General features: G+C 43.0%; 1 protein-coding gene across 6 annotated transcripts; it reads right to left on the bottom strand.

Annotated features, from left to right (window-relative positions):
• Positions 1-77: 77 nt before the first annotated feature.
• Positions 78-25,344, bottom strand: impdh1b (IMP (inosine 5'-monophosphate) dehydrogenase 1b). Of its 6 annotated transcripts, none has more exons than XM_031583429.2 (17): positions 24,981-25,344; positions 19,931-20,029; positions 19,738-19,812; positions 12,891-12,939; positions 10,930-11,031; positions 10,768-10,842; positions 9,277-9,483; positions 7,221-7,308; positions 6,804-7,003; positions 6,023-6,113; positions 5,044-5,139; positions 3,778-3,921; positions 3,465-3,609; positions 3,114-3,257; positions 2,707-2,790; positions 2,438-2,454; positions 78-1,815 (listed from the first exon to the last, which is right to left on the bottom strand). In XM_031583429.2, the coding sequence occupies exons 2-17, from the start codon at positions 20,026-20,028 to the stop codon at positions 1,727-1,729; spliced, it is 1,704 nt and encodes a 567-aa protein (XP_031439289.1). In that variant the 5' UTR covers position 20,029; positions 24,981-25,344; the 3' UTR covers positions 78-1,726. The 6 variants fall into 6 exon arrangements, with proteins under 6 accessions (XP_031439289.1, XP_031439287.1, XP_031439290.1 ...); XM_031583427.2 differs by lacking the exon at positions 24,981-25,344 and adding an exon at positions 21,346-22,133; XM_031583430.2 differs by lacking the exons at positions 19,738-19,812; positions 24,981-25,344 and adding an exon at positions 21,346-22,133.
• Between the last annotated feature and the right edge of the window lie 427 nt (positions 25,345-25,771).

The raw sequence follows: 25,771 nt of genomic DNA on the forward strand, positions 1-25,771 counted from the left end.
AATGCTGAATGAAACACAATTTTTTTATTTTGCATTTATTTTACAACAATATTGGACAGCATAAGCAACTTTAATGTCAGCTAAATAGTGGGTTGTAAATATTGTTATATCTACAAGGCAAGCCAAGAGATTATTGACCATGATTTATGTAACCTCCAACTAGCAACAAACATTCCCAGGGGTTAACTGCATCAACTTCACACATCATGTACATTAACATACAGTACAACAAGGCTCCACCACTGCGTGTCAGACGATGAGGTAATGTTCGCAGCAAAACAGTTTTTGCAATGCGGGGGAGGGGGGGGGGAACGGAACTACATCCAAGATGTAAGATGATGTACAGAAGGTAAAGGCGATTAAGCCCACTTCAAAAGACCTGTGACAAAAAGCACAGCGCATACACTGGATGGATCTAAGCTTATTTAGATAGAAGACTTCTGACCTCAGCATTTTGCACGTGGTCCTCTATTTAAAAGGCATATTATTGGCATCCCAAACAAAACACATAAGCCAGAGTAACAACGCAAGACACACATAACAGAAGTTAATAGTTAGCAAATTAGCAAAATACTGTATGTGACCGGCGGCACGGCGCTTCCTGACTGACGTGGAAGTCGTGTTAGCGCATGAGAAATACAGACCAATCAGCAGAAGGTTAATAGGAAAAAGTCTAGTACAAATACAGCCATGATATGGCTATAAAAAAAAAAGAATCATCAATTAACAGAACATGCATATCAAAAGCCCTCATACAGGCCAGTCTCTTCTGCATCAGTCTGGAACAATTTACATATTTTTTTTAAAATTCCAGTCAGGAGATTCTCGATTGTCATCCGACATATATTAGGATGAAAACCATCCCAGAAAAATAAAAGCTAGAGCTAGCTTCTGGTCCCAAACCTTGACATGAGTGGAAACGGCACACTGAACAAAACTTCATTATACTCTAGGAGAGGCGGAATATTCATTTGGTTTAAGGTTCTTTGATGGGGTATGACCGACCAACACAAGAAGTAAACTTCTCCATGGAGGACAACCTTCATATAACTGGTGATGAGAAACATGGAGGACAACCTTCATATAACTGGTGATTGAGAAACATGGAGGACAACCTTCATATAACTGGTGATTGAGAAACATGGAGGACAACCTTCATATAACTGGTGATTGAGAAACATGGTGGGAGACCCCGTAAGGAAGGAAGACACATTCAGATGGTGGAACAGAAACATTTCAAATTTTCAAAAAGAAAACCAACTTTGATGGTTACAAAACTACACATTTTTTTAGAACTTCAATAGTTACAAAACTACTCCACACTAAGAGTACTGACACACTCGGTTGGCATGGAGTGGACTTCTGGAAGTGTGTTGGCAATGGAAACTTCAAAAACATGGAACTGCTGGTAAGGGTGCAGCGTCTCATGTTACTTCAGAGACTATAAACAGCTTGACCAGTACCAGAGAGGCCATCTCCGCTGTGATTATCACCACCATAACACATGTACACACGCGCACACAAATCAAAATCGAGAGATCACTAGTCAATTTGTTCACTGGGATTGTTCCTGTAAACCCTGATGTTCCATCTGTAGTGTGAATCCCATGGGTCCTGAGGGGTCCTGAGGGGTCCCTCGGTCCTAGCATCCTGTGTCTGTCTGAGGGGGGCCTTGGGAGGGACAGGGAGTTCTGTGGTGGGGTCCAAGGGACTGGGTGAGGTGTTGTCAGATACATCGTTTGCGTTTGGTCGCAGCTGCAGTGGGGACATCAGGCTCCTCCCTCAGTTCCGTCTCAGTACAGCCGTTTCTCGTAACTGCGAACGCAAATCCATTTCAGATCCCCACAATGCTGGGTACAGATCAATACAAATCAATATGCTACTCGCTCAGTCTACAGCAATTGGTCACCATATTAGCATACAGCCGATCAGTTCAGTCCTGAAGGCCACATCTTGACGCGACTCAAAATGGCGGCTGAATTTACAGCAGGAGATATATTTCAAGTGCATCCATAGGCACACCTTCTTCTATGAGGAGGTGTACCCATAAGATGTTCATGCTAATCTGAGCAATCTGGTGCGTCTTTTATATAAGGATCATTATGGGGGTGGATATTAAGCGCATTCACAAGTACATGACTTTAAGGCTGTTCCATCACTTTCAGATTATGACGGGAACGGGTTTGAAAACCTTTGTACACACATCGTAGGATTGTGCGTACACATGGTTCTATGTACACATGGTTCTATGGCGTAGGATTGTGCGTACAAAAATGGTTCTATGGCAAGTTGTACACAAAGATTGAAACAGTTGGCCCGTTGTCTATTCACGTCATGGCATATTAATGTGGCGACTGAATTCCTCCCAGCTTTCTATGGCATATCACTACAGCAACCATTTGGATGACTCTTCACTACAAGCTTAGCATGTACTTACATGGTACAAAAGAGTACCTACAGGCCCGGCAGAGAGACAAACAGAGGAAAGATTTCACTGTGGATGAGGACTACGTACACATTTATTCTTTTATTCGCTCATTTTTCTTTGATTAGCTGAAAAACACATCTAAGTCAAGGCTAATGATGTGACTGCCTTCAGAGAAGGGATAGATTGGTCCTGATAAACCAAATGCTAACTCCCTCCTGCCTCAAGTAGTCTCCAGAACCCCAACCCCTCTGTGGTCCAACCCCTCTGTGCTGACTTACGAGTGGAGGCCGTGCACTCCTCCCTCCACCTGGGCGGACGTGGTCCTCTTCTCAAACTTCAGCTCTCCGGAGTACATCATGGAGCTAGATGGGCGACAGTGGTGCAGGGGGTAGAGAAGTCGGTTAGTAATCAGAAGGTTGCTAGTTCGATTCCCTGTCGAAGCGTCCTTGAGCAAGACACTGAACCCCTAATTGCTCCTGATGTGCAGTGTGCCATCAGTGAAAAATGTGTATACATCCTTGTAAGTCGCTTTGGATAAAAGCGTCTGCTAAATGACTAAATGTAATGTAAATGTAATGTAAATGTAGATGGTGGAGCCAGAGGGACATTCAGTAAGTGAGACTTAAGGCCACTCTTATTCTCTCGCTCTCCAGAAAAACAATGAGAAACCCAAAGAGACACCCACCGTAGTACAGACAGGCTTTTGGCTCCGATGTCCTGGCAGCCGTGCTGAATGCCAGCAATCAGATAAGGGATGAATTTGTGGATGGAGCCTTTATCCTGAACACAGCCGGATACCCCCTGAGCCACTTTAACGTTGTCTCCCTCACTGCCAAAATAAAACAGCAAAGATCAGTCAACCATAAAATATTTTTTTTAAAAACATCCATTTGGAGGCAAAAGATTCTTGTTGGTGAAACCCAAAACCCAAGTCAAATGATCTTTAAATCCCAGGTATTTAAGACTATATACACGGGATCAGAGATGACATGGTTTCTGCTACATGCATGAATGCAATGGCAGGTGGTCTTCAGACCTGAAGTAGCGTTTCTGACTGCTGATGTTCTTCTCCATGGCGTCCAAAGAGCCCATTCCTCTGTACTTCTTGAGCCTCACGCCGTCGGAGAAGAAGTACTCCCCTGGGGCTTCAGTCGTGGCCGCCAGCAGAGAGCCCATCATCACTATTGGGAAGAGAGGTCAAGAGGTCAACTGATGAGTATGAGAAATGAGTAAATGCATTGCTGTCAATGTAATATTGAGGTTACACTTCAGTATGCATTGGCAAATGAATGGTATTAGGACAAGCATAATGGGTCCCAAAGGTGGATCATCATTCAAAGAGCACAGACCTGTGGAGGCGCCGAGAGACAGGGCCTTCACTATGTGGCCCACCGTCTGGATGCCGCCGTCGGCAATGATGGGCACACCAAAGCGCCTGGCGTACTCCGCCACCTTGTACACCGAGGTGCCCTGCGGCCGGCCACACGCCATGACTGGAGGAGGAACACAATCAGTCAGTCAATGGCATTCTAAACACAACCAGTCAGTCAATGGCATTCTAAACACAACCAGTCAGTCAATGGCATTCTAAACACAACCAGTCAGTCAATGGCATTCTAAATACAACCAGTCAGTCAATGGCATTCTAAACACAACCAGTCAGTCAATGGCATTCTAAACACAACCAGTCAGTCAATGGCATTCTAAATACAACCAGTCAGTCAATGGCATTCTAAACACAACCAGTCAGTCAATGGCATTCTAAACACAACCAGTCAGTCAATGGCATTCTAAATACAACCAGTCAGTCAATGGCATTCTAAATACAACCAGTCAGTCAATGGCATTCTAAACACAACCAGTCAGTCAATGGCATTCTAAACACAACCAGTCAGTCAATGGCATTCTAAACACAACCAGTCAGTCAATGGCATTCTAAATACAACCAGTCAGTCAATGGCATTCTAAACACAACCAGTCAGTCAATGGCATTCTAAACACAGTCAGTCAGTCAATGGCATTCTAAACACAATCAGTCAGTCAATGGCATTCTAAACACAACCAGTCAGTCAATGGCATTCTAAATACAACCAGTCAGTCAATGGCATTCTAAATACAACCAGTCAGTCAATGGCATTCTAAATACAACCAGTCAGTCAATGGCATTCTAAACACAAGTTCATAACAATGAACACACTTGCCACAGCCCTCTCATATCATATCAAACACCCTTCATTTCAACTCAATATGCCTCATCAGCCACAGCACTCTCATATCATCAAACACCCTTCATTTCAACTCAATATGCCTCATCAGCTGCAGCCCTCTCATATCATATCAAACACCCTTCATTTCAACTCAATATGCCTCATCAGCCGCAGCCCTCTCATATCATATCAAACACCCTTCATTTCAACTCAATATGCCTCATCAGCCGCAGCACTTGCTTTGGTGCTCGCTCTCAATCTCACCCCTCCCCTCCACCGCCCATCTACCTTTGGTATAGAACAGGGGGGGGGACATGCACAGATCCTGCTCGACTCCTGCCAGCACAGTCGACTGGTGAACCTAAGTGAATCATTAACATGTTGAGTCCCAAGGCCCCCCCTCCATACCTTCCTGTGTGATGCAGATGGACCCGCAGCCCATGCCCACTCGCAGGGCGTCCGCTCCAGCATCGATCAGGTTCTTCGCCTGGGCAGCGGTCACCACTGCACAAAACACAGAAGAAGAAACAGCAGCATGACACACACAGCCATTTGGAACAGATCAGAACTATCTCTAACAGGCCAATCACTCACCATCATCATGAACAGATCAGAACCATCTCTAACAGACACACACAGACATTTGGAACAGATCAGAACCATATCTAACAGACACACACAGCCATTTGGAACAGATCAGAACCATCTCTAACAGACATTTACATTTAGTCATTTAGCAGACGCTTTTATCCAAAGCGACTTACAATGTATACACATTTTACATTTTTACATTTACACTGATGGCACACTGCACATCAGGAGCAATTAGGGGTTCAGTGTCTTGCTCAAGGACGCTTCGACAGGGAATCGAACTAGCAACCTTCTGATTACTAAACGACTTCTCTACCACTGTACCACTGTCGCCCCAACAGACCAATCACTCACCATCATGACCAGATCAGAACCATCTCTAACAGACACACACAGCTATTTGGAACAGATCAGAACCATCTCTAACAGACACACACAGCCATTTGGAACAGATCAGAACTATCTCTAACAGACCAATCACTCACCATTAGGAACAGATCAGAACTATCTCTAACAGACACACACAGCCATTTGGAACAGATCAGAACCATCTCTAACAGACACACACCATTTGGAACAGATCAGAACCATCTAACAGGCCAGTCACTCACCATTTGGAACAGATCAGAACCATCTCTAACAGGCCAGTCACTCACCATCATCATCATGAACAGATCAGAACTATCTCTAACAGACACACAGCCATCTGGAACAGATCAGAACCATCTCTAACAGGCCAATCACTCACCATCATCATGAACAGATCAGAACCATCTCTAACAGGCCAATCACTCACCATTTCCCCCGGCCACCTGCAGCTCCGGATACTTCTGCTTGATGTAGTGGATCATACTGATCTGATAGACCGAGTTGCCTTGGGAAGAATCCTAATAGAGAAAGGGTAGTCAGCAGCTGAATAGAGAACATGTGGGAACATTTCCACGAGTCCATCCTATGATTATCAAAAACAGCATCACCAGTGTAAATGAATTGACCTGTTAATGCCAAAAATGACACATTACCAGGGCTGTTCTCTCGGTCACTTGCAAATATAACCAATATATGTATATGTATATATATATAAAAAAAACAATGAAGTATCAAACATTTTTCATTTGCTCTTAAGAATAATTCCCCCAAAAAGTTTGAAGGCTGAGTCCATCCTATGATTATGACATTTTTTTAAGCAGCATCAACAGTGTAAATTAATTGACCTGTTAATGACAAAAATTACACATTACCAGGGCTGTTCTCTCGGTCAGTTGCAAATATAACCGATATATGTATCAAGCATCAAGTAAGTATCAAGCATGTTAACTGGTAGTTTGAGATGTTATTGATATATTGCATTACTGGACAAGAGTCAGAAAACTATTTGAAGGTAGCAATGATGACTTCTGCACAGAATTCTGGGTGAAACTAGCCAATACCAGTGGTTATTTGTATTCATGCAAACTCAAAATTCATGAATCCCTTATAGAGTCACTTAAGTCCAAGTCTGGTAATAGGAGTAGAGGCCTATAATTTGTATCTTGACTGTCTCGGCCCAAGAATCATGTCCACAGATAAGTCCTCACCAGCACCACCATGTCCACGCCCGCCTGCGTGAGGAGGTCCAGGCGGTACTTGTCGTCCTCGCGGGTGCCGATGGCAGCGCCACACAGCAGCTGTTTGCGCGAGTCTTTGGAGGCCAGGGGGTGATCCCTGTTCTTCTTCAGGTCTGTGCGTGCGATGATGGCCACCAACTCATCCTTGTCATTCACAATGGGAAGTTTGCCTAAATGGAAACGCAGACGCCTGTTAGCGGTCAAGCTCTCAATCCCATTACCGTTTGGATCATTTCATAGTTATTGTCAAACAAATGCATACAGAAAACAATTCATAAATCAAAACATGGATATTTAACACATTATTTGCAGAGAAGTGGATGTGTTGCACTATGAATAATGTTTTGGATTCCGGTTGCTCATCAATCTGGTCTGTTCTCCAGTTACCTTTCTTACTGCGCTGGAGTATGTCGTTAGCCTCCTTCAAAGTGACACCAGCTGGAGCAACAACAAGTTCTTCTCTTTTAGTCATTACCTGAAAAACAAAACATCCATCAAGACACTCAAACACAAACACACCATCATATCCCAACCCCACAGCTAACAGACACTCACTCACAAACACACCATCATCATATCCCAACCCCACAGCTAACAGACACTCACTCACTCACAAACACACCATCATATCCCAACCCAACAGCTAACAGACACTCACTCACAAGCACACCATCATATCCCGACCCCACAGCTAACAGACACTCACTCACAAACACACCATCATCATATCCCAACCCCAAGCTAACAGATACTCACTCACAAACACACCATCATATCCCGACCCCACAGCTAACAGACACTCACTCACTCACAAACACACCATCATATCCCAACCCCACAGCTAACAGACACTCACTCACAAACACACCATCATATCCCGACCCCACAGCTAACAGACACTCACTCACTCACAAACACACCATCATATCCCAAGCCAACAGCTAACAGACACTCACTCACAAGCACATCATCATCATATCCCAACCCCACAGCTAACAGACACTCACTCACAAACACACCATCATATCCCGACCCCACAGCTAACAGACACTCACTCACTCACAAACACACCATCATATCCCAAGCCAACAGCTAACAGACACTCACTCACAAGCACATCATCATCATATCCCGACCCCACAGCTAACAGACACTCACTCACAAACACACCATCATATAACAACCCCACAGCTAACAGACACTCACTCACAAACACATCATCATATCCCAACCCCACAGCTAACAGACACTCACTCACAAACACACCATCATCATATCCCAACCCCACAGCTAACACTCACTCACTCACAAACACACCATCATCATATCCCAACCCCAAACTAACAGACATGCACACAAACACACCATCATATCCCGACCCCAAGCTAACAGACACTCACTCACAAACACACCATCATATCCCAACCCCACAGCTAACAGACACTCACTCACAAACACACCATCATATCCCAACCCCACAGCTAACAGACACTCACTCACAAACACACCATCATATCCCGACCCCACAGCTAACAGACACTCACTCACAAACACACCATCATATCCCGACCCCACAGCTAACAGACACTCACTCACAAACACACCATCATATCCCAACCCCACAGCTAACAGACACTCACTCACAAACACACCATCATCATATCCCAACCCCAAGCTAACAGACACTCACTCACTCACAAACACACCATCATATCCCGACCCCACAGCTAACAGACACTCACTCACAAACACACCATCATATCCCAACCCCACAGCTAACAGACACTCACTCACAAACACACCATCATCATATCCCAACCCCAAGCTAACAGACACTCACTCACTCACAAACACACCATCCTATCCCGACCCCACAGCTAACAGACACTCACTCACACACACACCATCATATCCCGACCCCACAGCTAACAGACACTCACTCACAAACACACCATCCTATCCCAACCCCACAGCTAACAGACACTCACTCACAAGCACACCATCATATCCCAACCCCAAGCTAACAGACACTCACTCACTCACAAGCACACCATCCTATCCCAACCCCAAGCTAACACTCACTCACTCACTCACAAACACACCATCATATCCCAACCCAACAGCTAACAGACACTCACTCACTCACAAGCACACCATCCTATCCCAACCCCAAGCTAACACTCACTCACTCACTCACAAACACACCATCATATCCCAACCCCACAGCTAACAGACACTCACTCACAAACACACCATCATATCCCAACCCCACAGCTAACAGACACTCACTCACAAACACACCATCATATCCCGACCCCACAGCTAACAGACACTCACTCACAAACACACCATCATATCCCAACCTCACAGCTAACAGACACTCACTCACAAACACACCATCATATCCCAACCCCACAGCTAACAGACATGCACACAAACATACCTCAGACAAAGGCTTGCCGTGGTCTTTCTCCAACAGGAAGTCGATGTCTCGTGACGTGACGATGCCCACCAGTTTGCCGCCCATCTTGCCAGTCTCTGTGACGGGGATGCCCGAGAAGCCGTGGCGCACCTTGGCCTCAGACACGTCACCCACTGTGTGGTGCGGGCTCATGACGACCGGGTCTGTGATGAAACCTTGCTCAAACCTCTACACACACACACACACACACACACACACACACACACACACACACACACACACACACACACACAAATATATTGGAACTTTTAGCATGGTTGAATTTCTTTTTTTTTCACAGATTCTAGCTTGTTCTTGTTCTGCATAAGTTGGTCTGACAAAAAAAGAGCCCAAATTAAACATGCCCTCCCTGAGCCCTGTATTGGGAACACGATACTAACACTGGGTAGGGCCTCCCTCTGCTCCCAAAACACACACACACACAATTCTTCAGGTCATGGATTCCACAAGATGTTGGAACATTCCTGAGATTCTGGTACGTGCTGACATGACTGCATCACACAATCTTTCAGATTTGTCAGCTCCCAAACGTGTTCTATTAGATTTCGATCCGGTGACTGGGAAGGCCACGGAAGAACACTGAACTCACTGTTATGTGAGTCATGACACTAGTTGGAGATGACTTGAGCTTAGTGACATGGTGCATTATCATGCTGGAAGCAGCCATTAGAGGATAGGTCAATCGTGGCCACGAAGGGCTGCCCAGGGTCAGCAGGAGATCAAGAGATGATTGGTTGGCATTTACAGGGCAAAGTGTGCCAAGAAAACATTCCCCACACCACTAAACCAATGCAGGTTGGCTCCATGGATTCATGCTATTGGCACCAAATTCTGAGCCTAGCTCTAGCCTAGCCTACTGTGTCTCAGCAGAAACCAGACCACCAGACCTATGCTATGTTTTTCCGGTCTACAAGTGCCCAGTTCTGGTGAGGCTCACAGCGTTCTGTTCTTGGCTGACAGAAGTGGAACTTGACCAGGTCTTCTGCTGTTGTGGCCCCTCCATCTCAAGGTTTGATGATGTGTTGAGCATTCTGAGATGCTTTCCAGATCACCACAATTGTACCGAGTGGTTCTCGTGGTTATAGAGTTACCGCAACCGGAGTTAACCTTATAAACAAGGCGTTTCTGTCCGCAGAACTGCCACTCATGAACTGAACTGATGGTTGACAGAATTACTCAAAAGAGCCTGTCTGACAGCAACGATCACATTTCTTCCCCCATTCTGATGGTGGATGAACTGAAGCTCCTGACCCGTATCGGCATGATCTCATGCACTGCACAGCTGCCACACAAGTGGCTGATTAATATATAGTGCAGAAATAAGTGCATAGAGGCGTCACTGATAAAGTGATCAGTGAGTGCATATGCAAAACCTCAACCTTGAACAAAACTGCAGAGCAGGAACGCATGAATTAGAAAACTTGTAATGTCCTTAAAATAGCCATTTCTTACCTTCACTTTGCGAACTTCATTAGCCTGGAATTCTGGAGTGCAGTTGTGATGTATAATGCCAATGCCCCCCATAAGCTAGAAAACAAGTCATCCATTAGAGGAAACCATTCATATCTTACTCAGCAAACGTAGCAGCAAGGAAGCCAGAGAAGAGGGGCTTACCGCCATGGCTATGGCCATTGAAGACTCCGTCACTGTATCCATCGGTGATGAAATGAGTGGCGTCTTCAGCGTGATTTTTTTGGTTAAAGCAGATGTGAGGTCCTACAGAGGAAGATACATTCAGTTTCACTTTCAGCAGATGTGAGGTCCTACAGAGGAAGATACATTCAGTTTCACTTTCAGCAGATGTGAGGTCCTACAGAGGAAGATACATTCAGTTTCACTTTCAGCAGATGTGAGGTCCTACAGAGGAAGATACATTCAGTTTCACTTTCAGCAGATGTGAGGTCCTACAGAGGAAGATACATTCAGTTTCACTTTCAGCAGATGTGAGGTCCTACAGAGGAAGATACGTTCAGTTTCACTTTCAGCAGCTACTCCACCATGGGAGTTAAGCCCAATAATTTCTTATATTTGGATTTGTGTTGATTTCTCCACAAGGGGGCAGACTAACACTGCATGGATAAACCAGGCTTGTGAGTCGTTCAGAATGGTTGAAACCAGTGTTTCTCAACTGGTGGGTAGTGGAATCATTCTGAACGGGTCGAAGAGTTCGTGTGTGTAACTTGAATGACTGTGGTAGGAAATATATGAACATTAATGTTATCTTTTTATCAAAAGGGAAAAGGGAGGTCTCAGAGAAAGTTCTGCGTGAGTGACAGATGCACTGCCTTCTGTGTGAGAGTCTGAAGTGTTGGCTGGAGCACTGCTGTACTGTGAGCGAGGAGAGCTTCAACTCAATTGCTGTTCACATGGATGGAACGGATGGGCGAGAATTTGTGTGTTAGAACTCACAATTGTTACACATTTTAGCTAATTACTGTAGTTATATTGTTGGGGAATGTATTAGCCAATTCCTGTAGTGATATTGCTGGTAATGTATTTTTTTGTAATTTGCAGTTGCAGGTGTGTTATATGCAGTTTTGTGTGTGGGAAAGAAATCAACATGTTGCCTATGTTTGTGCAACAAGCTAATTTTACATTTACATTTACATTTAGTCATTTAGCAGACGCTTTTATCCAAAGCGACTTACAATGTATGTATACACATTTTACATTTACACTGATGGCACACTGCACATCAGGAGCAATTAGGGGTTCAGGGCCTTGCTCAAGGACGCTTCGACAGGGAATCGAACTAGCAACCTTCTGATTACTAAACGACTTCTCTACCTCCTGTACCACTGTCACCCCCTAATTTGATGAATATATAACGTGAAGTCTTAGACTTCGATGTCTATTCTATCTGATGTCTTCGACTTAGATGATGTGAATGCAGGGATAAAAGTAGGCCCCATGTTTATATTTGTCTGTTTATTTTATGGCTTGAATTCTAGGCTGTAGAATTTGAGTCACAACTTAATGACCATGGGAAATTGTGGGTGCCAAGGCCAGACCAGTTGAGAACCAGTGGTTGTAAACAAGGTCATCTTCAATTCTGTAAAACAAACACGAACCACATACACTACATTTGGACTATGTTACCCTATTCATTCATAGAACTACCCTGAGCCCACCCAGTACCTGTCCACATGACAACACTGAGCACAAAGGTGAACGGAGGAGAAAAAGGACACACGTTATAAAGAGACATCAATGTCAGGAGACGACAAAAACAATATTTGTGAAGGAAGGAGTGATAGAATATGCGAGCAAAGAAAAAATAAAGTGTCACAGAGAAAGAGATGGAGAGAGATTTTTGGGAAGCTAGATTACATGCAGCCATTTTGTTTTGAATGTGGTACTGCTAAGGAAGCCCAGATGGCATCTTATGGAGACTGGCAGCTAGTTGCTTGAGAAAAGGAGGCCAATACAATTCCATTGATTTTAAGCATACCAGGCTCCCAAACCTCTTAACACGACAAGTTTAGAGGGCATCCAATACATATATGGTGTGGATGAGCTTTTCCAGCATTATTAAATGATTATTTGAATCTTAAAAAGCACAATGGGATTCTTACCACATCATCAGCACTGAAGTCAATAAATCCTGGTAGAATCAGAAAGTCACTGGAATAAAGGGAGAGAACAGACATAAGAGAACATCTAGACACAGAAGTGGACTACAGTAACCCAGAATGAGATCGCCCCATCCATACTCAATCAGAAGTATGCATGAAACTCAAATATAACTCATACTTAAGTCAACAGTTCATTTCAAACAACTACTACTATAATTGAAAATAGTTACTATAGCTTACAGGGCAACACTTCTGTAATTGAATAATGGCCAACCAAGCCTCCTTTTCTAAAATTGACACAGGGGGGAAATTAAACACATTTGAGCATGCATGTTCAAACTGCTGTGTCTGAAACAGATCCTGAGTAGTGGGCGAGTTTAGTTGCGCAGTCAGACTGGATATATATAAACACAATACAGTGCAGACGGTAGTTGTGACCACAGCGGCCAGCCTGCTCCTCCCTCAGACGGGAGGCTCTCTGTGTGGTTTGGCAGACGGGTGTGAACACACACACACACACACTGGACAGGAGGAACAGGCGCTACTTTGTTTAACAGTGAGCCGAGAGAAAGGCAGAAGGGTGGAGTAGGGAAATACGGGAGAGCAGAGGGAGAAAGTATGGAAAGGAACCTGTATAGGGAACCTACAAGGGGAAGAAAACAGATAGAGTGCGACAAAGGAAGAATGATGGCTCATGCAAAAAAAAAAGAAAAGAAAGGAGTGCTTCAGGGGGCCATCAGACAGAGAGGAAACGGGGGGGTGGGGTGCTCCATGACTACATATTGAGACCACAGAATGCTTGCCTCCTCCACAGAAAGTGGTCAGACAGCAGGGCCTAAAATAAGACCGTGCTCTGCAAGCTGAACACACAGGGTGTGTCTACTCACACGGACCAGCCACTTTCTTTGTAAACAAAAATCAGGAAATGTTTTTTTTTTTTTTTTCCCCTTTGTGAGTGTGAGGAAAAATCAGACCAAATGGTATAGGTTAAGAATTTTCCTAACATGCAAAAATAAAACGTATATTGTATGTGCAGAATCTACATGAAAATCCAACTGGTATGACTCGAACATTGTTTGCTGTACAGTCTATCTAACCAGCAGCCAGCCACCACAGTTGTGTGAGACAGTCATATTACATTAAGGATATAATAAACCAATGGCATCATGAGCCTACTTGCTTGAGCAGCCCAAAAGCATCTCTTCAACTGTACATAAGACAAGCATGTGAACTCTTTAACTTGGCAATCAAACAAGCTGGTATAATATGACCCTGTACATAAAGGGGCGGCATTGAGTCAGAACTGCCTGACCCCTGGTGTCCTTCCACCAGGGCCCAGTGGTTAACTCCTGTGAGTGTGAATAAGTCCTGTGAGAGTGAATACGTCCTTCCTGTGTACAGTGGTTAACTCCTGTGAATGTGAATAAGTCCTTCCTGTGTACAGTGGTTAACTCCTGTGAGTGTGAATAAGTCCTTCCACCAGGGCCCAGTGGTTAACTCCTGTGAGTGAATAAGTCCTTCCTGTGTACAGTGGTTAACTCCTGTGAGTGTGAATAAGTCCTTCCTGTGTACAGTGGTTAACTCCTGTGAGTGTGAAAAAGTCCTTCCTGTGTACAGTGGTTAACTCCTGTGAGTGAATAAGTCCTTCCTGTGTATGGTGGTTAACTCCTGTAAGAGTGAATAAGTCGCAGGAGGTGGACCTCCTCCAGTTCACAAGCTCAGCCTTTTTCTGTTTGCTGTGGACACATGCATAGGCTATTGTAAGTGTAGGCAACACACCTCATCTATACTAAAACAGTAATGCATAGCCTACCACTTGATATAAAAAATATTCAATTGAATCCGGTCTTGTTGCTGGTGCGCTTTCAACTAGGGTTGCAGCTGAAATGATTGATAGAATGTAGTGATCCTTCACCCAATAGCATTAAGATAAGATAAGCTAAACTTTTATTAATCCCGTTAGAGAAATTCAGGAGAATAGAGGAAGAGGTTATTATGTTCTATTATAATTATATTCAGACATTTATCCTAAGCGGTAGATTTTACTTCATCGGTGAGTAACGGGTCAATTTCAGAACTGTAGCCCATTTGTAGGTTAAATTAAATGTTTCTACTTGTGTTAACATCTTCAGCTAGACTATTGTACGTGTCCTTACATCTCAAATCATATTAAATATGGACAAAAACCGCCAAAATAGACAACATAGCCTAGCCTACGACAAACACGGTATCAAATTACAAATGTACTCTGACGGCAATAACAAGCCTGTCTGGCCTTTTTGGCTGCCGTGGTGTTCCACGAGCCAGTGGTCGTAAACTTGGCCTGCATTGGCCAAAGTGTGCTTTTCATGCAAACGTCCAATCTCCGATTAAGCAACATGGAGTCAGCGAACACCTTAAAATCACAGTCGTAGTACAATTTAGGCAATCCAATTCGGTCAACCTTGACTTTCCTCGACTTTTCTTGATAACCCTGAGTTAAAGAAAAACTGTGATTTTTTTAACCTGAATCTGGTTCTAACCAGTATTGAATTAGAACGCTAAAAGCAGCAACCACAAAACGGTTCTACACTGTAATCCTGAGTCAAGCATCTGTGTCAAAGTAAACCGCTAATTTTCACCACTGATGGGCTCAAATGTTATTATAGGAGTCATGGAACAAACTGGAAAGGATCCCTTAAATTGGCGTCGGTTAACGTCCCTTCAAAGTACAGCCCTCTGGCCTGCACACCTGTCATGTGAGCGTCCACTGCACATGCTTCACTGCTTAAACAGAGACTGATTGGTTATGGGCGTAGATAATGAACATACTCCACACAGGCAGAGAATAAGTCATCACATTCACACACGCACATTTTATACTTAATAAAATCACAGAGCTTTGTGGTTATGTAATTGCGCAGGCTGACATTGTGATTGATTATCATCAGATTAAGAATCAGATCAATTGTGCAGCACAACTCATACAGAACCTAGGACATCAAGTTCTTGTGGGAGGCAGATGGTACTGAATAGAAGGTGTGAATAAAGAATGGAAACCCATAAAGCATGCCATTGCTTGTGCAATCTATTGTGCAATTAATTGTTATTTTTACTGGACATTTTTGGCAGCTTGTCAACTCCCACAGTTTTCACAATATCAATTTCATTACAGCAATCACAGGTCCAACCAAATACTTTGTAGTGTGCTTGTACTCAGCTGATTGACAGGTCTGCTAGTTTTGTTTGAATTGCTTATTATCCCATTGGGGGGGGGGGGGGGGGTATATATGTGTTGGTGATGTAGTGGTTAGTATTGTTGCATTCTTTGGACAAAAGCTTCTGCTAAATACTCAACCGCTTGTGGAATGCTGAGGATTTGCTTATGTGGTGTTTTGAAAGAGGCGTATTAACCTTTCATGTTCAATCAAACATTACCGCAAAGCAGGATTCATTTGAGTGATAACATTTAGCTAATTTAGCTTACGTTAGCTGATATCTTGACCCATTGAATATCCACAGATAACGCCACAATTTTGTTTTTGATGTGAATTTTAAGATGTGATACTCATGTATCAGGTATAAGTGTATACTCTTTAATAAGTTAGGTTAGTTGAAACTTTTTTTAGTGGACAGAGACTTTAATTAATTCACCAGTACACCTGAGGTGGCTAACGATATGACTCCTTCACAAAACGCATGCCAGCAAGCCAATGAACTGATTTACATTTCTGATGTGTAGTTTGATACGTTTCTGAAAGAATGCGAGTTTCTGTCATTGGAAACATTCAACCAACAACATTTGATGTTTTGTAAGGCTACGTGATTTGTTTTACGCTTGCTCTCATGAACCAATACATCAATAAATCCACAGATTTCTGTCATGTATATGAAATTCATAACAGCCAACAACAGAAACGTTCAACCACCCTCTTTCAAATGCATGAATATGCACTGTAGAGCTACGTTATTTGTTACAGATGACAGATGTGGAAAAAGCTGTGACTCCTATAAACATAAAAACATGCAGTGGCTGATCTTAGAATATAATATGGTTAGGGTATATGAATCATTCTATTGCAAAACACAGAAACACTAGGAAAGCAAAGGCAGATGGCTTTGTTATGAGTCACTACCAACTCTGCTCAAAACTGCTCAAGTTAAACAGTTTCCCTTATAATCATCATTTTCTTTTATCTACAGAATATACACAAACAAAATGTCCAACAATACACCAACATATAGGCCTCAAGCCTTCATAAAATGTATGTATTATTTAACTACAATCAGCTGGTCTCGAGATACAACGGACGAAAACGGTTATGGTATTTAGCAGACGCTTTTGTCCAAAGTGACCTACAAAAAAAAACAAAAAAACAATATGAACAACCAAAGCATTATGCCCAATGAAGCTAAATGCAGATCAAAGTAAAATTACTACTACTTACAACAATAATCATTTATCATCATTAATAATCATTATAATTAATGATCGTTATAATTAATGATTATATAAAATGGCCGAGGAGTTCTGAAGAAGTAAGTCTTTAAAACCCTTTGTGACACTCTTTGAAGGTACCATGGTGGTCACTTGATTGGATAACACTAGGTGGGTCATTCCACCACGAGGAACCACCAATGAAAAGAGTCTCGATTGCCATCTCTTCTTTAGAAGAACAAAGTAGTCGAGTCGTTTCTAGATCTGGACCAGGTGCATTGGACAATCACCTCGTTTTGAACATTGACTGATTCATATTTCAACAGTATTCAGAGTGTGAGTGGGTCTTGGGCGCTACAGAACTGCGGACCTTGTTAGATGACATGTATTGCCCATCAAACAGGTGGTAGGAGAGTTAAGCCTTTCTTTTGTAGGGCGAAGTGTGAATATCCAAGTGATTGCATTGGTTACGGTATACAACGGCAGACTGCTGCTGTGGGTGCAATCACGCTCACCTTTTCGTCCATGTTTGAGGTGACCTTACCTCGACTGAACACTACTTATTACTTTAGAAGCTTTATAGATCAACCCCAAAACTACATTTGACTGCTATTCTGCCAACACCAGTAACAGACAACTATATTCACTCCTGGGTTATTGTTACTGCATTTCCAACAGGTAATAAAAGAGGTTCAGTGGCATCTGAGAACAACTAAGAGCCGATTATACCGGTGCTTATACCGGACAGTCTGATCTTCTGATAGACTTCCAATTCTCCTTGGGCATGCATTACTTTCAGGTTCATGTGAAATGATCAGTGCAGCTGATCTGCTGTGTTCCCTCTACAATAACACAGTAACGCGAGCCACGGTTGTGAATCCTCCCTCTCTACATGTTAGTGTGAATATGTGTGCAAATATATGGTTATGCAAGAAAGCTTGTGCACTATGTATGTGTGCAGGGGTAAAATCATGCACTTGTGTCAAGATGATGTGGATCCCAATGACATACACCCATCCACAGGGAACTTACCTCCCACCCCCATCCACAGCTAAATGAGCTCACATGACAGGGCCTAAGGACAGTCATGCGCCAAGCGTTCTGTTTCCCAGTGTGGAATTCATTACGGCCCGGCCTGATATCCCACATCACACACAGTGGCATGTGCCCAATTAACCCTGTGCACCACAAATGACATCCTACCCTCTGTCAATAATCGTCCTACGGTTCAATCTGAGGAGATCCATCTTCGGGTGCCCCTCCACCCCACATACCATGCCATGCCATGATCATATTAGATTCTAAAGTCTGACAGAAACCCTAAAAGTCCGTTATATGAACGCTGACCACCATGCTGTTGCAGCTACAACACTGTGCAGTTATGTTACTCAACAAGGGACAACCATGTATAAAGGGTTAGTCAGTAAAACTATATGTGAAGTCGTTTAGTAATCAGAAGGTTGCTCGTTCGATTCCCTGTCGAAGTGTCCTTGAGCAAGGCACTGAACCCCAAATTGCTCCTGATGTGCAGTGTAAATGTAAAATGTGTATACATTGTAAGTCGCTTTGGATAAAAGCGTCTGCTAAATTACTAAATGTAAATGGCTTAATTGGAACAGGAGTCGGACACAAACTGTCCGGGACCCAAGAACCAACAACATTTTAGTAGAGTATTAGTAGAGTTAGAGAATTTTTGTACAGTTCAATGTGCAAAACATTTGACTTGCATCCCAAACACTCACAAACACAGGAATTAGTTCTGATGATGAGAAAGGCCGTCCACCGGCCCTGGGCACCATTCTGAAGGGTGTCACATCAATTTAAAACTCGGGTATTAAGAACCAACTGACCAAGTGATGCTCACTGAACTCTCATGTTTACAATGTGACTACTCTGAGGTCATTACAATGAGTGAATGAATGAATGAATGAATGAATGAATGAATGAATAGAAACCAGAGATTAAAGAATAGAGATGATTAAATGATATGATGAATCTCTGGGTGTTAATGTAATATAATGTGTGATTCGCTTTTCTATCAAAATGAATCAGAATCAGATAGTAAAGACATGCATTATGATTCTTCAGGGCAGCCAGAATGTAATCATATCACTCACGGAAGCAAAAGTCATTCACAGAGATGTGTGATTGCAAGCGGTGATCACAACAACTTTGACCTAGGTGTCTTCGCCTCTGGCCATTTTGATTGCAACTCATTTATTGCTGAATGTTCTGATAGGGCACCCAGGGTCTTTACCTTCTCTGATTATGTATTATCTACCAAGAAAGGATTTTTTGTATATGGGGGGGAGGGGGCTGGACAGATTTGAATGGAGAAAATATTTGCTTCCCCTATGAACATTCAAGCTGCAAGTTACAGTGTAGTGTCGTAAACAGATGGAAGTAAAGTCGACCGTTTAGGCTACTCACTTGTAAGTAATACCGTCCCCACTAGAGCATAGCTCTTCCGCCTTGAGTCCGTCTGCAACAGACTGCTGATCTGATCTGCCAATTTAAAACGTAACGCGTTGCCCATTACATTGCGCTCTGACCCTCACCCAGTGTTAGCGGTTCATAGTAAAGGTGTCTTCAGAAAGGTCACAATGACGTCGGTACCACTTACTTGTAGGTGAGCCCGTCACCAACAGAAAAGAGCTGTTGGGCTGATAGTCCGTCCTCCGGAACATAACCTGTGCCTCCACTGATCAAGTAATCTGCCATACTGTTGAGGTAAGGGAGAGGGAGAGAGAGAGAGAGAGAGAGGCTGTGACTGTACTCAAATGGAAGGTTACATTTTTAGGAAAACTCTGATTAAGTGTCTGTCCAGTCAGGGCTGCGTAACTACAAACAGATGCGATAAATTGTAGGCACACATCTATGGTCACATGACTAAAAGAAGGCTACCTGATGTCGCCTATGTGAAGATGATGTAGCCTATATTACAATAAACGAATACATTAGGCTACTTTGCAAGAGACAGCACTTCATAGCTCAACGCTCAAAATAGCGATGCCCTAGCCTACAACATGACAATTATTCCTGCCAACCAGACTGATAATCTACAATATTCCTTCCCAGTCAATAGGGTGGCTTCTTGTCGCCTAGCTTTCTCTTTAATTTTAGGAATAGCACCGTTGTCAGTGTCAAACAGGGTAAAGTCTACACTTCAGGCTATTCTGTTTTGACGTCTACACTTCAGGCTATTCTGTTTTGACGCCATTCATTCATATCTGCAATCCTATCCGACTGGCCTGCTGACCTACATCTCGCAAATATCCATCGGCAACACACTCCCATTAGGGTGGTGTGTTACAACTACGAGGATAAACCTCTTCGCACACACACACAAAACTGCGTCGTCATAGCATTTCCAAGATGCTATATTTAGCGGCATGATGGCACATTTTTATCTGCGCAGACTGCTCACTTCACAATGCACGTCTCTGAAATAAGCTATGGGGTGCACTGTCCCATTTTCATAAAGATGTTAACACTAGCCTACTGTAATCACATATGTTAGGCATTTTCTATTCAATGTCTAACATATTGCAGTGACTGGCAATAACTCGTTTGCGGATAGAGATGAGGATAACAACGCATAACATGCGTATTGAGTCAATATAGCAGAATCGTAAGACGCCATTAATTTAAATTCGGTTCAATTCAATTTATAGCGCGAAACTGTCTGTAGGTCACCATCCAACCCCACACCCAACCTAGACATTAATAGACAATGTGGTCCTGCCTGAAGTACGGTAGCTGCTAACAACTATTGCTAACCTTCACATATTTCCTACCATCATCTAGCCACAGTGATGTGGAATATGCGAAATATTCAAAGCCCTAGCTCTAAAACCCGTCAAATTTCACACTCCATCTCTCTCAACTGAGCACATGTTTCAAACGAGGCTTCCTTGCAGGATGAAAGAGAGTGTGACAAGTCTAGGCAGTTAGCTTTCCGCCAACGTTTGCTATAGTTGGTTCACTTCATCTCTGCACTGTATACTAATGTTTTTATAAAAAAGGATCAATAATTACCCTTTTCCTCCTTTCAACAGTTTACTAAGTTTGATGGTCCCAGAGAAGTTCGGTTCTTTCCCTCTAGCTACAGTGTTTCAGCGTTTAAAAGGACAGTTTGTGACGCCGCGTCATATCCTCCCCATTAAGCGTATAGCATCATCCACGTGGTGACGGCTGGATTAACCCTTTCATGCTTTACTCTAGCTGGCGCCAGGAGTGTAAGCAGTAGATTTTTGATCAGTAGGTACTTGTGTATAATGGGCTTGGTATAGCCAGTTACTACATATCAGGTATATATATACAAAAAAAAATCAAGAATGATCTGTACAAGTATGCTGTACAACCTAATCAGGCTATTCGTTGGTCTACCAACTGTTTGCAGACTTTCGGTTTAAAAGTGCACAAAAAATGGTCACTGGATCTCCTATCCTAAAACTATTAAAAAACTAACTTCAGCCAACAACGACTACCCGTAGGCTTGTGATTACATTATCAGAAAGGCCTGGGCTAGTTGGCCTTGGTGGGACTTTTTAATGAAAACAAAGGTAGGCCTATATTATGCAAAATCCTACGTAGCTTGCAAGTGAAAGTTAGGCTACCTGTGTCATTTTTGTAATCGCTGTCAAATCAGCATCCAAAATGTAAGTTTTGGATTTGTGCTGGCTAACTGAGAGCACCACTGTTGAATTTAGAAGTCAGGTGGCACCAATTACAACTAACCAATTTGCAAATCACAAAAGTAGTTCAGCATCTCAAGATTGATCTAAACGGACTTGTGAAGCAGATAGAACATTCTCCGGTCTCCATGTATGGTCTCTGACACGCATAAACCTACTCCTGCTTAAATAGAATGACTCAGAAAATGTGACATTGAGTGAATAGCAACTATAAAAAAGACGTTAACATGGTTTGACAACAGTGATGAGAGCCTTGCACACTTTGGAATTCGTTGTCAATTTCTTGAGGTAAGCAGCATAAATGTCACCTAATGCTGCTGGAGCATCTCCCACAAATTGGATTGGCTTGATGGGCCAATCCAACTTCACAAACCATATGGTCAAGCTGATCCCATAACAGCTCAACAGGATTGAGATTCTGAGACTGGGCTGGGTATGGGCAATTTATTCCATCCTCAGTCTGTTCTTTTTCCTATTTTAATCTGTGCTTTTTCTTTTGGCCAGTCTTTTTCTTACTTCTCAAACTACAACAGACTGCCTAGTTTCTTTTTTTATTTCATTAGGTCTTTTCTAGCCTTTAGCTGATAGGACAGGGAAGATCAGACAAGAAACAAGTGGGAGAGAGAGAGAGATGGGGAATGGGCTCGAGAAATGGCCTCAGGCTGGACTCGAACCTGCGTCCTCATAGGCACTGGACCCATAAGGCACCAATGCTGCGCTAGTGTTTCCCCCAACTGACGAGTTTCTGATGATATCTTTCTATCCACCTTGTGACCATAATCAAACCCACAAATGCTGATGATTTTGCACAACTACTATGATTATCATCATGATCATGACCATCAACACAATGTGCCACTCTAACAGGAGTGGTGCTTGCAATGAACGAGCGTAGCATTTTGCACACCTCTGTAGTTATTTCACTGAAAAGAAGCACTTCCAGCTACAACATTGACGGTGTCTTGACTACATATTTGATCAAACACACACACACACACACACACACACGCATACATTCTTGCTCAAGGGCATTTTTTTAAAAGGAGAAACCTATTAGAAATCTACAGCATTCAGTTAGACAAGTGAAGAGTGCATGCATGAGCTGGAGTATGTGCTCCATGGCCATTGTCTAATAATAGTACCATGCAAGCACTCCCCAATACAAATGCAAGCAGAATAGCTCTCCCATACACACACACACACACACACAAACACACTCAGATTCTTCTCCCCTTGAACACAGCAGTACTGGTCATTGATTGCGGCATATGTTGAGTCCGTGCAGGGTCAGACACTAAAGCAGATTTAGCAACAGCAACTGACATCCTATTTTGCACTTCCTACTGTAGGAACTACGACTGAGTTTTGTTCAAAGAAAGTCATTCTAGAAGTTTTGGTTTGTATTTGTCCATTTCTATATCAAATATATTGTATATGAAATTGTATATTTCTTTTCACTCCCGAATCTATTTTGGTAGAGTTTGCATGGTGAAGGTCACTGATGGGTTGAACCCAAGCTCCACAGTGCCCACATCACGTTTCAAAACAGGCAGCTGCTGCGTACGAGTGAAGATACAGTACACCTGGATTTCCATGAGATAAAGCAAGTCTTCACACAACCAGTGGAAGAATGACAAGAATGCACCAGCAGCTTTACTAGCGGTCTATTCATGAAATGAGATCAAAAGAGTACGTTTGCGTTGTAAACTCAAAGCACAAATGTATCAGTACATTTCTGTTCAGCGTATGTTATATGTAAATATTGGTGTAATGTGATTTATTGGGGCTTTGACAAAATCTATGCATTTGTTTATATCTCAATCAGTTACTATTGTCATTGATTGGTTTACTCTTTAGATTGTGAAAGACTAGGGAAATAATATGAGGATTTTTAACAGTGATATTGTAAAACTATGTAAAACTAACCCTGATCTGGACAATAGTATTTTAACAGTTGTTCTACAACATAAAGCTAATTTCATGACCTGCAAATCCCATTTTCGGGCAGCTGTGAATGAAACCCATGATAGAGCTGTGTCTTCAATGCAATACACAGAAAGGAAAACGGTTCAGTTACACTTGCTTTCCTACGAACAGCAGATCACATGCCTGCCTCACACAGCCCATGTGAGTGCCAGCAGAACAAAGATTGTCAGCTTGATAATAGTATCCATATTGCCTTGCATTCATGTTCACCATACCTCACTATCACACACAGAGACACAATTAGACATTATGCTAGTGTACTCGGAGGTCTCCATGATAAACTCACAGGTTTGTCTTTTTTCAGGCCTCTGATCAGTGTATTTCCACCGGGCAATTGAAGGAAAGAAAGAAAGTGCCTTAAATCTTTTTGTAATCTTAACGTTGTATAATACTAAAGATATGCAAAGATATATACCTATATGGCCTGCTTTAAATGTTGACATTGAAGTCTGTAATAAACCTGGGAGAGACCTCAAGCAGTTCTGTGAGTTCCTCAATATGTGGGTCACTAGATATATGGGTCAGAGATTCCTCGTGTATGAGGGTCTATTTGAGGCACCAGTTTAGGCCCATTTGAACTTGGGCTTAGCACTCTCACTGTCTGGCGCACAGCTCAAGGATATCCAGTCTACCAATCCAGAAATACTATATGGGTCCCTTAAAGGGCCTCTATTCTACCAATCCAGAAATACTATATGGGTCCCTTAAGGGCCTCTATTCCAGCAACATGACTACATATGACTCATTTAATTGTGATATACATCAAGATTTTCTAGGTTTAAAAGTGACTGGCTATCACATAGAACATTTTTTTTGCATACTTTGTCATCTTAGATGTATCTCTATCACATTAACTACCAGCATTGGCTTTACCAAATGCAAAGGAACTAACAACTTGTATTTAGATATGACTAATTAACAGCATAGCCTAAATTCCCAGTCCTCAAAGACCATAAGCCCCCTGCCCCCACTTTGGTTCCTGTCTCTGACCTTTCTGGTTCAAATCCAGCTTGGACGCGGGTGGCGTTGTAGCGTTGCGCTGCTGTTTCGTGCCCGTGCCCAAATCCATTGGGGGGTCTGTGAAGTGAAGCCCTCTATCCTGTGACAGCAGACGAGGAGCTGGCAGTAGGTTACCAACAGTCTTACTGTAGCCCATCAGTTGACCACTTTGTTCTGCATCCAGCTGAAGAGGCTCATGAGCATAAGCCTCCATTTCTGAAATAGTGGGACGTAACAGATTCCAGAGTTGCTCCTGCTTTCACTCTTGCTTCCCCTGATAGCCCTGTGCAGACGGATGGTCCACCTGGTCCAGTCTAGTCGGCTTCACTCGTGTGAGTTTATTCAAAGGAGCTCTCAGGTTTCACACGGTAAGTCTTTGCACCATGTGTTGCTGACAAAACAAAGATAGGATCCAATTAGAGAGCAGTCTTCATCTGTAAAGGTTTTTATCGTTACTTCACAGTGCCATCTCCAATCAAAAAGGCATGAAATCTTTTCCAATGAAAGAGAGCGATACAGAGGACACGAGAGACAGACAAAAACAAGAACGTGCTGTGTCTGTGGAATATGCACCTGCTCACCATGAGAAGAATATTCTGTGAGTGTCGCTGTGGTAATCTTCCCAGCCCCCAGTGTCCCTCTGGCCCTGTGTGTGTGTGTGTGTGAATGCCCCAGTTGCACTTAGCTGCTGTGCTGTTATGAGAAAGGAAACAGGGAATAGAAAAGCCAGGGCACGAAAGAAAGTAAGCAAGCCAGTAGAGAAAGATAAAGACAAGCCTGCA

Source organism: Clupea harengus, chromosome 16, assembly GCF_900700415.2.
Source record: "Clupea harengus chromosome 16, Ch_v2.0.2, whole genome shotgun sequence".
In the NCBI taxonomy this organism is placed as follows: Eukaryota; Metazoa; Chordata; class Actinopteri; order Clupeiformes; family Clupeidae; genus Clupea; species Clupea harengus.

Bases quoted from the DNA above. Each gene is read 5' to 3' on its own strand.
- impdh1b (XM_031583429.2), bottom strand. From the start codon at position 20,028: ATGGCAGATTACTTGATCAGTGGAGGCACAGGTTATGTTCCGGAGGAC. The intron at 11,032-12,890 runs GTAAGAATCCCA...CTTCCTCTGTAG, and splicing joins ACTTCAGTGCTGATGATGTG to GACCTCACATCTGCTTTAAC. The intron at 3,258-3,464 runs GTCTGAAGACCA...TTATTTTGGCAG, and splicing joins AGTCAGAAACGCTACTTCAG to TGAGGGAGACAACGTTAAAG.